General features: G+C 40.7%; 1 protein-coding gene across 3 annotated transcripts; it reads left to right on the forward strand.

Annotated features, from left to right (window-relative positions):
* Positions 1-215: 215 nt before the first annotated feature.
* On the forward strand, positions 216-14,507 carry LOC137384670 (L-lactate dehydrogenase B chain). Of its 3 annotated transcripts, XM_068058917.1 has the most exons (9): positions 218-364; positions 744-855; positions 3,857-3,994; positions 4,935-5,052; positions 5,245-5,418; positions 6,251-6,424; positions 7,260-7,377; positions 8,677-8,800; positions 14,129-14,507. In XM_068058917.1, exons 3-9 carry the CDS (start codon positions 3,866-3,868, stop codon positions 14,294-14,296), a joined length of 1,005 nt encoding a protein of 334 aa, XP_067915018.1. In that variant the 5' UTR covers positions 218-364; positions 744-855; positions 3,857-3,865; the 3' UTR covers positions 14,297-14,507. The 3 variants fall into 3 exon arrangements, with proteins under 3 accessions (XP_067915019.1, XP_067915018.1, XP_067915020.1); XM_068058918.1 differs by lacking the exon at positions 744-855 and having other exon boundaries at positions 216-364; XM_068058919.1 differs by lacking the exons at positions 218-364; positions 744-855 and adding an exon at positions 2,104-2,124.
* The last annotated feature ends 99 nt before the right edge of the window (positions 14,508-14,606 follow it).

The raw sequence follows: 14,606 nt of genomic DNA on the forward strand, positions 1-14,606 counted from the left end.
ATGAGCACAAAATTCAAACAAATCCCCTCTTGCTAAAGCAAGATAGCAAAAAAAAAATCTCTGGACCGTGGCATTCATCAGTCAAAAGTCAGAATTGGGCAAAATAAGTAACAAGAGGTTGGTGCCAAAAGGAGCATTAGTTTGTAACATGTGCCAACGCAGTCGGGTGAAAACAAGGTCGCTTACTAACTGTCTACTGGAGGAGATTTGGCCCTTGTTTTTTTTGAGTCTCGGTGACGTGCCTGGCCAGTCACATGAAGCAGAGAGCTGCCAGAAGTTTACGCTGTACAGCAAGAAACACACAATAGACAAGAGAGAGCAATAGAGAGAGGAGCAGGCGCAGTGTGGATATAAGAGATCCCTGGTACGTGCCTCTTCTCAAATATTGCAACTAACTTACCACTTCGACATTTTTTAAAGCGCAATTTCCAGCGCATGTGTTGATATTGTTAACTTTTGCTTTTTACTTGTCTTGTCGCTTTAAAGTAACTCGACTGTAAAATTGCTTCGCCCTGCTAACGTGGCAGCATTTGCACTGTTTTGTTTCGTTTTAATTGAAAATTTTCGGATGCAGGAGGTACTTCCAAGTTTAAAATCTCGTTAACTTTACAAGTTGGGATAGTTTGAAACTTGCAGTTTGAGGAAGGAGGAATAACCCGAAATGCAAACGTGTGTTTAGTCGTGCGGTAAGATTGTGTTGGAATTTGATGGATGATTGCCCGTCCTTGGGTTTGTTTTGCCAGGGCAGTGTTTAGCGCCTCGCCTGAAGCTACTTCAAGCGATTCATTCTGACCTTGAATAAGCGGGCGAGGACAAAGGGAAAACTGCTGGTTACAGGCGGTTTGTAACTTACAAGTAAGTCATTGAGAGAGGGAAAAAATGCAGAGGCAATATAAATGAGTTGGAGGTCATTTTGATATTTCAAGCAAGTTTAATAGTATTGTACTCTGCGTTAACTTCCACGTTTCACTTTTCATTTTTTTTGTCATCGCTGAGGTCTGGCAGCAAATATCTTTGGTCTGAATTGTGTTTTGTTTACGACTATGTATGCCATCTTTGTGTTTTCTTGTATCTGTACGGGAAATAGGGTACATTGATTCCGAAAATATATCTACTTGAAAAGCTTCCGACTCAAAGAAACTTTAACCTGGCATTAAAAGATAAAATTGCACTTTCCATCGTTTGGAAATGTAGCAGTGCAGTTACTGGCAGCGTTCCAGCTCAATCATCCCTGAACAGCCAGTCACACGTTAAGCGACGCTGAATGTCACCTTGCTGGGACACATGGGGTTGCTCGTTCAAGAGGCCCTCTCAAACGGCATGCCACATGTTCGATTACATTATCTTGAAATCTAAGTAACTTGTCAGTTTTCACCTAAATTGTCTAAAGATTTTCACGTAAATTTGGAAAATGTAAGGACAGACTTAAGCTTCATTGCCTTTGTGTACACTTCATTTAGACGTTTTAACTGAAGGATAAGATTTGAGAATGTTCTTCAGACTGCCCCAACTTGTATTTATAAAGCACCTTTTAATGTAGGGTGCTTCAGCATAATCGGCTAAAATCGAAAGTGACACCAAACCACGTGAAGAGATATCAGGGCAGGAAGAGTTACATTTTAAGGAGCATCTTACAGGAGAAGGGAGAAGCAGAGAGGTTTCGGGATTGAATTTCAAAGCATGGGGCTTATAGTCAGTTAAAGACCTGGCTGCTGCTGGAGAAAAGGAAATCAGGGATGCACAAGAGGCCAGAATTAGAGGAATGCAGAGTTCTTGGAGGGTTGCAGGGCTGGAGATCATTACAGAGATAAGGAGGGGTAAGGTCATGGAGGAATTTGAACGCAAGTTTAAAATTGAGGCATTGCTGCACCAGGAGCCAGTGTAAGTCAACGATCAAAGGGATAATGAGTGAATGGAACTTTTTGAGTGAGGTCAGATGGGGGGGTGGGGAAACAGAATTTTGGATGAGATTGAGTTTATGGAGCATGGAAGATAGAGAATAACCTACATTAATTCCTGGTCACTGAACACTTTGATTTTAAAATTCTCATCCTCATGTTCAAATTGTTCCATGGGAGACTGACCAGACGAGCACTGGAGTAGGCAAGTCTGGAGGTAACAAAGGTATGAATGGTTTAGATATATTTTTGTGTTGATTTGGGGTATCAGGAAAGAGGCAGATTGCAGTCACAGGAATCTAGCAACTCAGTGCCACCTCTGTTCTAGGTTTAACTTGGTTGCATTTTTTTATTGTGGGTTAATACTGAAAGACTTAACTTTCCTGCAAGGTCATTTAAATGGAGCCAAATTTTCATGCCAAAAAAGAACAAGTGGCCATTATTTGTGTTAAATATAATGTATGCGTGCAATGAATAACCCCATGCTTGCAAAATGCATTTTTCTTTGGGGCTCTTTGAAAAACAAACTTGCTGCAAGAGCTAGGCAGTTCACCTCATGGACCTGCATTCAGTTCCATCTCAGACTGCTGAGATAAGAGTCTCCTCTGTGGACTGGCTGGGAAGGTCCTATGTGTAAAGAGTTGAGGCATTCTCAGTTTGGTTCCGAAGGAGGTCAAGGCCTGCAACACTGAGCTATCTTGCTGTCAGGGTGGATGGTGTATAAGGCATCGCCCTGGCGACTGCTTTCAAAGCTGGGGCAGGGTAGATGGAGTTTTAAAAGTGGCTTGTGGATTAACAGGCAAATTTGTCCTATAACGGATTAGAAGAATGAGAGGTGATCTCATTGAAGCGTACAAAATTCCTACAGGGCTCGACAAGGTTGATGCAAGAAGGCTGTTTTCCCTGGCTGGGGGGAACCGAGAACCAGGGGACACAGCCTCAGAATAAGAGGGAGGCCATTTAGGACTGAGATAAGGAGGAGTTTCTTCACTCAGAGGGTGGTGATTCTGTGGAATTCCCTACCCCAGAGGGCTGTGGAGACTCAGTCATTGAGTATATTCAAAACAGATCGATAGGTTTCTCGATATTAAAGACATTAAGGAATATGGGGATAGTGCAGGAAAATTGTGTTGAGGTAGAAGATCAGCTATGATCTAATTGAATGGCGGAGCAGGCTCAAGGGGCCAAATGGCCTACTCCTTCTCCTATTTTCTATGTTCCTAGCCCATTCATGAAGCACCTATACACAACAGTACTAGACAGATTGTGCTAACGTATGGCATGTTTACAAGATCATATGCAAAACTGTCTTAACCCTAAAGTTTTGTGTCAGGATGAGGAGCAGTGTTGGAGTTTTTTTCCCCCATTTTTCCATATCAGGTATTGCACTTTTGCAGTTGTTCTATTTTGAACAGATAAAGAGCTTGCATTTCTATCGTGCCTTTCATGACCTCAAGATGTCCTAAGATGCTTTACAGCCACTTTTGAAGTGTAGTGACTGTTGTAATGTGGGGACCTGGCTGTGCTACACCTGGCCCTCACTGAGATAATTGTTTGCTGATATTGTCTGCCTGAAATGGGAGGAATTCCATTCTCCCACGTAGACATCCTCGGTAAGCTGAATTCAATAAACAAAATTCAATGGTTTAAAATAGCATGAATTTTCATCTGTTTAAGCATGGTTTAGCTCTGTTACAAAACCACCTTTAGTACCATAACAGTTTCTTTATAATTGTACTGCAGGCCATTTTCCAGCAGAGAAATTATTCATGCAGTTTGGTCTAGTTTAGATGAAGTTTTTTTTTTAAACTTGGTGGGACTGGCAGCATAGCTAACAATGCATCTTATTTAAACGTTCACCGGTACTTACTGGTAGAATGGGGCCATTTACTTGTATTTTTATTAATATCTCAAATTTTATTTTCATTGTTTCAAGAAATCATTTTCTTTTAATTTAGCAAGACAACATGGCAAGCGTACTGCAGAAACTTATGACTCCTGTCTCTCAAGAGCGATCTGATGCTTCACGCAATAAGGTCACTGTTGTAGGTGTGGGCCAGGTTGGGATGGCCTGTGCTGTTAGCATTCTCTTGAGGGTAAGTTTGATCCCTTATGCCCACTTTTTCTTTCTTGCAGTTTCTATTATAGAATCATTGAATTTTTCAGCACTGATCTGAGGCATGCTGCAGCATTTGAATTGGAGATGGATTTATTTGAACCCTGTAAGCAGATGTTGTAAATGTGCCACACTCAGGATTTTAACTAATCTTCCACACTGCAATAAAGTTTAATTCACAGTATACAACATTATAGGATCATACAGAACAGGAGAAGGTCATTTGCTCCATGATGCCCGTGCCGGTTCTTTGAGCTATCAAATTAGTCCCACTTCATTGCTCTTTCCCCATAACCCTGCAAATGTTTCCTGTTCAAGTGTATAGCTATTTCACTTTCAAAAGTTAATATTGAATCTGCTTCACCATCCTTTCAAGCAGAGCGTACCAGATCAGAACAGCGTGTTGCATTAAAAAACATTTCCTTATTTCCTCTCAAATTCTTTTGCCAATTATCTTAAATCTGTGCCCTCTCATTACTGTTTGTCCTGTCAGTGGAAACAGTTTCTCCTTTAGTTATTATCTCAAAACCCCTCACAATTTTGAACAACCCTAATAAATCTTCCCTTTGCCTCTTCTGCTTTAAGGAGAACAAGCCTAGCTCTTCTAATGTCTCCACATAGCATAAGTCCTTCAATAATTTCATTCCCAGCTAGGGTGAAGTAATATTTGTGACCTTTTTTGAGAAAGGCCTCGTAGAAAAGCTTCACTTTGATAGAAACTGGTATTATCTCAGACTAATTTCGGAATGCCTCTCATTGCAAATCTTTGGGAGTTTGTTTTGAATGCAGTGATTACTATAATGGGGGAAAAGTTATGAGGCAACGATGGGTTCTTTGATGTACTGTAACATTTCTGTTAGACACTGTTCCCATTATCTAAGAAGATGTCATTGTAACAAAACCCCACTCTGCTTTCTCAGGAACTTACTGATGAGATAGCTTTGGTTGATGTTCTGGAAGACAAACTGAAGGGAGAAATGATGGATCTTCTTCATGGTAGCCTGTTTCTCAAAACTCCAAAGATTATGGCTGATAAAGGTAATTTGGGTCTTTGTGGTATCATGTGAATTGCAAGAAATAATTTGCTTTTTATTTTGTGCTTGCATTCCGAAATATAGGAAACAAGAGTTTTAAAAGTCAAGTGCATTCATGCTTGAAAATTGTAAGCTGTCTGTTCATATTGCTGCACCTTGCGCTTTGATTTAACTGTCTGATTTCCGGTTTGTATAGATTATGCAATAACTGCTAATTCTCGGGTCGTGGTTGTTACTGCTGGAGCACGTCAACAAGAGGGCGAGAGCCGACTGAATCTGGTCCAGAGAAATGTAAACATCTTCAAATTCATCATACCCCAGATTGTAAAATACAGCCCCAACTGCACAATCATCGTGGTTTCTAATCCAGGTGACAACATAATTTTTAATGGCAGATTTATTTCCAAGTCTCGCAGCTATAGCTTTCAACAGTAAGACAGGAAGGACTTTCATTTATATAACATCTTTCATGACTTAGGATGTCCTAAAGTGCATCACAGCCAATGAAGTACTTTTGAAGTGTAGCCACTGTTATAACGTAGGGAAACACGGCAGTCACACAATATCTTGTATGCAGCAAGATTCCACAAACTGCAATGGCATCGTTAACCAGCTAATCTGTTTTTTACTGATGTTTACTGAGGACACTGGGGGAGAATTCCCCTGTTCTTCAAAATAGGGTACTAAAATATTTTACATCCACTTGACAGGGCATAAAGGGTATCAGTTTAACATATCATCTGAAAGATGGTATCTCTGACATTGCAGCATTCCCTCAGTATGCTGGAATGTCAGCCTACATTTTCTGCTTTAGTTGCTGGAGTGGGACTTGAACCCACAACCTTCTGACTTAAAGGCTGTAGTGTTACAAGTAAGCCAAGGCTGATACCATGAAGTTCAAGCTTGTTGACTATATATCTTAGTAAGAATGGGACTGGGATTTCCCCTTCAGCACACTGGGGGTTAGGTGGGAATGAGACATTTGGAAATTCTGTGCCCTCCTCCTTCGCTCACTTAGCTCCCCACATATTGTGTTTCTACTCCAAAAAGGAATAGCCAATCAAAACATTTAAAATATTTAATTAAGTCCATTTGTGGTTGAATTGCTTTATATAATCCTGCTACTATGTTGCATATGTTCTAATTTTAATCAGTTTGAACTTGCAAGTGCTCATATGCTTTTATTTTTTTCTGGGTTTTAGTTGACATTCTGACTTACGTAACTTGGAAGATCAGCAAGTTCCCAAAGAACCGTGTGATTGGCAGCGGCTGTAATTTAGACTCTGCCAGATTCCGTTACCTGATGGCCGAAAAACTTGGTATCCATCCAGCCAGCTGCCATGGGTGGGTGCTCGGTGAACATGGAGATTCCAGTGGTAAGGCTAAATAGTTAAATCCTGTTATACCGAATTGCTGGAGCAACAGCAAATGCACACTTTTTTTTGTTCTATCAAATGGAGTTGATTTTAACCCGACCATCTGAGAAGAAGGGCAGTTAAAATCAAGCAGGTTAGCTACCTGATTTGTAACTCGAACCCTTTCCAATTGAGATCTCCCCAGCCCTAGCCTTCCTCAAGACCTTCCATTCTGTGGGACCCTTCCCATGGATTGCTTGCTCACTGGTGAGCCATCCTTTTGGTGTCAACTGATAACCCCCATCTGCCTGAACTTCCTCTCCAGCCCATCGTCCACCTACCCGTTTCGGGCAGGTGAGGCACAGGAGATTAAAAAGAATCCAGACCTCTAAATTTAGGCCAATGAGTGAATTTTGCACTCGCCATGCCCACCTGAAACCCGCTCGGGGTTAAAATTAACTACGTGGCTTTAGTGTCATTTAATATTATGAATTTAATTTTTACGGAGCTTATGAGTGAATTTGGCATTGCTGTAAAACAATTAACTTGTTCAGATTTGTTTACGGCTTTTGTTGATTAGTTCCTTATTGTTAACTACATATCTTCATTTGCTCATCAAACACTTCAGATGCTTGAGTTGGAGGCAACGTGCAATATACAAACTATCATTCGCATAAAAGCATTCAAATCAAAGGGAATTGTATCACTGAATGTGATGTTCAATATTTACCATTATACTTTTTAACATTTGGTACAAAATTATCTGCCAAATGCTGCAATTAAGTGACAGCTTGCCAGTGGATTTATGGAGCAACATCACAAGAACTGTCTACATTCAGCTGCTTTGCATTTATAGTTCCCGTTTGGAGTGGTGTCAACGTGGCAGGAGTTGGACTGCAGCAGCTGAATCCTGATATTGGAACTGCTAAGGACAAGGAGAACTGGAAAGATGTCCATAAAATGGTGGTGGATAGGTACAAAATAAAGTCTTTCTGAAATGATCAGCATAAGACAATGGCTGATGTCTGTGTCTTGACTTTTCTTTAAATTGTATGAAGCTTTAACCAGGCAACACAGAAATGAGTCAGGATACAATAGTGACTTAGAAAGTAACATGTTTAAATGCACTTAGAATTAATATTATTAGTATCTGTCAAATGGTAGCAACTTTTATTAAAACACATATTCTAGTATAGTTCAGTTAAAAGATAATCAAATGACTTGTAGTTGCATTACAGATTAGTTCAAATCTAAGTGGGCACAAAATTAGAATTACAAAATGATGAAAATTCAAAAGTTTTCAACATGAAATCCGGAAAGAGCTTGTACCTACATAACGCCTTTTATGACTCAACACATCCAATTAAATCCTTTTGAAGCTTAGCCCCTGTTGTAATGTAGAGAACATAGGAACAGGAGTAGGCCATTCAGCCCTTCAAACCTGTTCCAACATTCAAGTAGATTATGGCCGATCTGTACATTGGCTCCATATCCCATGATATCCTTGCTGAACAAAAATCTCAGTCTCACTCTTGAAAGCTCCAGTTGTCCCCTAGCATCCAACTTTTTGGGGTGGCGAGACTTTCATATTTCTACTATCCCTGTGTGAAGAAGTGCATCCTGAATTCCCTGCTAAATGGTTTAGCTCTAATTTTAAGATTAGTCCCCTTGTTCTTGATTTCCCCAAAATACAGCAGCCAATTTAGGGACAGCAAGGTCATGAAATGAGTAAAGGTGTTAGCGGGGGAGGGGGGGGGGGGGTTATTGATGAGGGTGTGATGCCTGTAACAGGTGTCACAAATTTTAAACTGCTGCTGGTGTGGAGATAAAAATGATACTTTTAAGTTCAATATCTAGGCTCATCATGATTGATTCAGTAGAAAAATTGTGTACGTTTACAGCACAGGAGACTGCCATTTGGCCCATAATGTTACAAATAGTCTAATAAGACCTCGGTAACAGTAATGAGCTAGCGTCCATGTTGACCGCTGAAACTGACAAATTTAAGAACTTGTCTTGAACAAGTTTGGAATATTTTACTTGAGTAGATAAAATATATAATAGAAAGTATTTAAACACAGCCATCATGACATGCAACACCTATGTCAGTTGGGTAGTCTGCACAATGTGTTTTATATACTGAATGATGCTGTAAAGTATCGTTAATTTCAGTTTGTGCTGTTAATGGAGTTTGTATTAAGAATTTCTCACCTTTTCAGTTGAGGCTGTTGTCTGATGTATAAATGCCTAATATAAACTCTGCTATTTGCTAGTGCTTATGAAGTGATTAAACTGAAGGGATACACTAACTGGGCCATTGGCCTCAGTGTCGCTGAACTGACGGAATCCATTGTGAAAAATCTGAAGAGGGTTCACCCAGTGTCCACCATGGTGAAGGTATGAAATTTTATGGCATTAAGTGATTCATTTATTATATTACCTGGTTTATAGTTAATTAGGTGACTCTTAAGGATGCTTAATAATTAGTGTTGGGATCTCCATTCTGCTGTCTCCATCTATTAGATACTGAATTTCATTGTATCGTACATATTCAGATTACACCAAAGTGTTAGCGGGTGATCTTGCTGAACTGATTCCTTTACCACAGTAGGTTGTTACAGTTGAGGCTTTAGGGAAGCGTTTCTTTCTACAGTCATTCAATATTGCCTGTTCTCCGCCCTTTCACCACAATAGCAGTTGTATGCATGATGTGTTCTATTCCTTCTGTAATTATGTGGTCTGCTCAAGTGAAATAAACTCAGTAAATTATGTATTGGATTTAATCCATTTCGACTTGGCTCACTTTAACTTTTCAGAGTTGGTAAACTGATGGCAAGATACAGATTTTAAAAAGCTACATGTTAAAGTTGTTTGGGTTAGTTGCAAGTTGAATGAATACAGAAAAGCAGTACTATTAATACCAGCCAAACACTATCAAGGACAAGGGAATGTTGACATGTATGCAACAAAGAAACCAGACTTAATTACCAGCAATTCTTCAGCAGGACTATTGTAAAGCTTTGGTTAAACTGAGCTTTTAATGCACATGATGGGAAAGCATTCATCAAAATGCTTCCCTTCCCCACTTGTTAACTGGACGTCTTGTCCAGCTGTGTATCGTCTTCCCCCAACGTAGCCAAAAGATTTAGCTTTTAACCTCAGGTGGTCTTGATGTCTGATTGGCAATCAATGGGACAACATGCATTGACACATTGCAGTAACTTTTATAAAACATCATTGTAGCATATTTTTTTTTAAATTTTATTTTAGAGATACAGCACTGAAACAGGCTCTTCGGCCTACTAAGTCTGTGCCGACCAACAACCACCCATTTATACTAACCCTACAGTAACCCCATATTCCCGACCTACACTAGGGGCAATTTACAACAGCCAATTTACCTATCACCTGTAAGTCTTTGGCTGTGGGAGCAAACTAGAGCACCCAGTGAAACCCCACGTGGTCACAGGGAGAACTTGCAAAGTCCCAGGCAGTACCCAGAATCAAACCCAGGTCCCTGGAGCTGTGAGGCTGCGGTGCTAACCACTGTGCCATGTGCTGTGAGTGAGGACAAGGCAACAATGTTGTGAAGAATTTGACCCATTCTCTGGAATAAAATAACAAATGATTCTATGCTGACTATATGTATTTAAATATGCATCTGTTCTCAAGTATTCACAGACCTCCATTTACCAGATTTGGTATATTGTACTTTTCAAAATACAATGGTGTAAAATCATGAATATTTTATAATAGAGGGTTATAACCTTAGCATCAGAGACATGCCATGCAACATGCCACATTTGTTTTCATTCTTGACATGTGGGCGACACTGGAATTACCAGATATTGTATGCATGGAGTCACGCTCTGCTTCAAAGAAAAGGAACAGGATAGGGTGAACGATCTAGTGAAAACCTAAAACCATAGCGGGTAGCTTGAATCAAACAAGCACTGTTTCTTCATAGTATCCAGTGGGTATGGTAGTTGTTACGATCAGTTGAGAAACGTGTCTAGCTGTCCCTCTCAGTCTTCACCTGGTCGTACTGTAACAGGGTTTTATTTTTAAACACCATGTTTTTAGCTCCCCCTTGGTGAATCCTTGTTCACCGCTTTCCAATTATAAGGCAAAGAAACCAGAACAAAAAGGCTTTCTTAGGTTTAAAGAAGAAAAGTTGAAATTTATTAAACTTGAACGTAAACTCTAATTTGGTTAACGCCTATAGATACACAACATGCCCACGCTAGCATGCATACGCAATACGCACATGCAAATAGAGACAGAAAAGAGCAGAAGAAAAATAAAGTGGAAAAGTTTGAGGCAATATCTGAAGAGTTTTTGTTATGGTTCTTCGAGCTCACTGCAGAGTCCTTGATTGTAGGTAGATCTTGTTTTTTGTTGGGGTCTGGTATTCTTAAATCTTGTTCGCTGTAGGAGACTTTTCTCTCTTGGGGTTCATGTGTCTTCAGTGGATTCAGAGGCTTGTGAGAAAGAGATGGGAGCAGACAGGAAAGATCTTCTCAGTTCAGGAGCAAACAGACTTTCTGCATTCAAAAGAAAACCCTGGAACAGCCAGGTAGTCATGTGACCAGCTGGTCTAACCATTCCTGGCCCTGGAATGAGGTTCCTTACCTTCGATGTCTGTTAGTATGTAAATGTTTTTTTCCAGCCACAGCTGATCTGTTTAACAAGTCATTTCCTCGCTCCAACAACAGTTAAAAATCAATGTTCATGACACAATTGATGTGCCTCATTCTTGGCAGATGGGGGCCTAGCATGACACAATGTAGTGGTTATGTTATTGAATTATTGTAATTGGCTTATTTGAATCACAGACAACATAGGAATAACCAATGGACTATCTCACTTGAGTGTATACTATAAATAAGATTTATTATGAAGAGTAATTAGATACCAGAAGATCAGTCCAATGGATATAATTTGGTTGCAGAACTTTTAACTTGTATCTGTTTGTGTACAAACTATAAGATGCAGCTCTTTGATTTTCTCTATTACTGGACCAGCATTTGCAATGTAAATTGCATGAGGTTTAATCTACTAGCACAGTCTTAAAACTCCACATCGATGAGCTTACAAAATTTAAAGAACTGGCAGAAAATGACCAAATGCATCTCTCTGGTTGGGAGGAACTGTCAATCAATTCTTATCCCAAGAAGAATCCTGTGTGATCTACCCTGTCTGACAGGACCGGGTTACATGAGATTAAGTTGGCCCTTCGAGTTGAGGATACAAAGGATGGCTTTGATGCAAAAATAGGTGACTGATGTCCTGGCCATTAGGAATGACTATGCATCTCTAAGAATGACTAGGTGAGGGCTAAATTCCATACCCCCCCCCCCCCCACCCCCCAACCCAGCTGAAAACTGGCACGAAGATCATGTGCCCATTGACGACAATGTAGGCAGCATGCCAATTCTGTGCTGCCTGCTGTGTTAAATGATTAGACAAGCCAATGCTAACTGTGCTGTTGATTGGCTGGATGCCTGATAAGGGGCCAATATAGTGAGTGGCAAGCACCAGTTAAAGTTAGCCTGCACCTCTTCTGGTGAACGTACATTGTGGCTGGAGCAGGTGCTGGCAGTTGTGCAGGAAGTGAATCTGACCGATGAAGTTTAGAAGAATGAGAGGCGATCTCATAGAAACTTACAAAATTCTTAAAGGGAGATGCAGAAAGGATGTTTCCTCTGGCTGTGAGGTTTAGAACCAGGGGACACAATGTCAGAATAAAAGGCAAGCCATTTAGGACTGAGATGAGGAGGAAATACTTCGCTCAGAGGGTGGTGAATCTTTGGAATTCTCTGCCCCAGAGGGTGGTGTAAGTTCAGTCACTGAATAAGTTCAAGACAGTGATCAATAGATTTCTAGCTGCTGTTGACATCAAGGGATGTAGTTATAGTGCGCAAATATGGCATTGAGGTAGACGATCAGCCATGATCTAGAATGGCGGAGCAGGCTCGAAGGGCTGAATGGCCTACTCCTATATTCCTATGAAATATTGAATAATTGCACAACATGGAAGAGAGCGGGCTCCGGGTTTTCAGATGCTGCACTGGAGGCCTTGGTGGAGGAGGTGAAAAGGAGAGGTGCCCTATATCTGTAAGGGAGCAGGAAGCCCTCCAGACACATTGAGAAGGCAGTGGGAGCAGATAGCTGGGGTGGTCGATGCCAGCAGCGCAGCCACTTGGACCTGGATGCAATGTCACGAGAAGTTCAATAACCTCTCACAAGTGGCAGTAGTTTGCAAGGACGCTTGGGTCAAGTGTTAATTTTTTGAGGGGAGGGCTGATGATGGCAGATTTGAAGGCGAGAGGAATAGTACCTGAAGAGAGAGAGCCATTAACAGTATCAGATCAACATGGAGAGAAATTGGGTGGTCAGTTTAGTAGGAATAGGGTCAAGGGAGTAGGAGGTCAGTCTCATGAACAAGATGAGCTAAGAGAGAGCATGAGGGGAGATTGGAGAGAAACTAGAGAACAATGCGAGTTCAGGGCTAGGGCAGGGGGACGCGTTAGAGGAAGTTTGGCCTAGTGAGCTAGTGGGAGGGAGGGAAGCGGCAGAGGCAGCTGATCGGATGATCTCAGTCTTAAGTGAACAACAGGTCCATGAGTTCCTCACACTTATTGTCGAAGGTGAAGGTGGAGGAGACCCAATTATTTCTATTAATTCCTTCAGTCATAAGCACCTCAATTAAATCACCCCTTTAGCTTCTATACTCAAGGGAATACAAGCCTAGTCTATGCAACCTGTCCTCATAATTTAAAACTTTAAGCCCCAATATCACTCTGGTGAATCTGTGCTGCCCCTCCACTGCCCAAGGCCAATATATCCTTCCTGAGGTATGATGCACAGAACTGAATGCAGTACTCTAAATATGGCCTAACCAGAGCTTTATGTAACTGCAATGTAACTTTCACTCCCTTGTGATAAATGCTTACATTCTATTAGCATTTATAAATTTTCTACCTGATCACTAGTTTTCAGTGATTAAATGTACACTATATTTTTGAGATTGCCAATTCTTTAGGCATTAATTCACTGTCAAATCAAATCATTTACATTTACATATTCTTTAAGTCAATAGGGGGAAAAATTACGCAGGCTGAGTAATGGGTGGCTAATCCAATGTTGCCCATTTTAAGCCACCGCAAAAGGTTAAAATTACCCCTCAATATTTTGTGCCTTCAGCTGGGAAGCATTTCTATTGATCACAGCAACTGGCATTCCCAGTTAAAATTAAGAGTAGAGATTGGACATGCTGCAGATGGAGCTCTGTGCTGTTACCATCTGTTTCATTCAACGACACGTTCCGTTGACTGGCACTTTACAAGAGGTTCCTCTTTTTTAAGTATTTGCTGTGCAGCGGTCCTTCCCTCTGTGCTGTGTCTCTCCTGTGAATTGACAGGGAAGTAACAGCCGCTTTAACATTCCCAAAGGTGAGGTCTTAATTGTACAATCTAGTGTGGGGGCTGCGCTGGGCTCTTTATGAACTGTCCCATGGCTTTGCTCACTATCTGGGCTGTCAATTTTTGTCTCTTGGAAACCAGCGTTTAAATAGCAGATCTGCTAAATGCATCCCTTGTAACTTTAGTTGGCAAGAGCAGTGTGTGTTTTAATGAATTTTACAGTGCATGCAAAGTGGGATTTTTTTTGCCTGTAAATAATGTACTGCAATTTAGTGATTATGTAATGTATCTTTAACTCCAGGGCATGTATGGCATAGAGAATGAGGTCTTCCTGAGCCTGCCCTGTGTTCTGAGTGCTGATGGTCTGATTGATGTCATCAACCAAACGCTGAAAGACGATGAGGTGGCCCAGCTGAGAAAGAGTGCTGGGACCCTCTGGAATATTCAGAAGGAACTGCAGGATCTGTAATTTTGAGGCTGACTGCAGCGCTCCTTCATTGAAGCTACAAATTAACCAATTACAGCAAAGAGTAACTGCGTTCTCTTGCGCATGATTTGCAGTGAGTGATGTTGTTACCAGGTGTACCCTAAACAGCACAACTGGTTCAAATTATATAGCTATCATTTTAATAAAAATGTTAAAAATGTGTAAACGAAATGAATAAAATTTGTAAACCTTCCATTTGTCTTTCAACTACTTCAAAAATATTGATGTCCTTATCATACTTGTACTCAGAGATACAGAACTTGTTATATGAAGGTTCAGATTCTTTTCACAC

Source organism: Heterodontus francisci, chromosome 27 (assembly GCF_036365525.1).
Source record: "Heterodontus francisci isolate sHetFra1 chromosome 27, sHetFra1.hap1, whole genome shotgun sequence".
In the NCBI taxonomy this organism is placed as follows: domain Eukaryota; kingdom Metazoa; phylum Chordata; class Chondrichthyes; order Heterodontiformes; family Heterodontidae; genus Heterodontus; species Heterodontus francisci.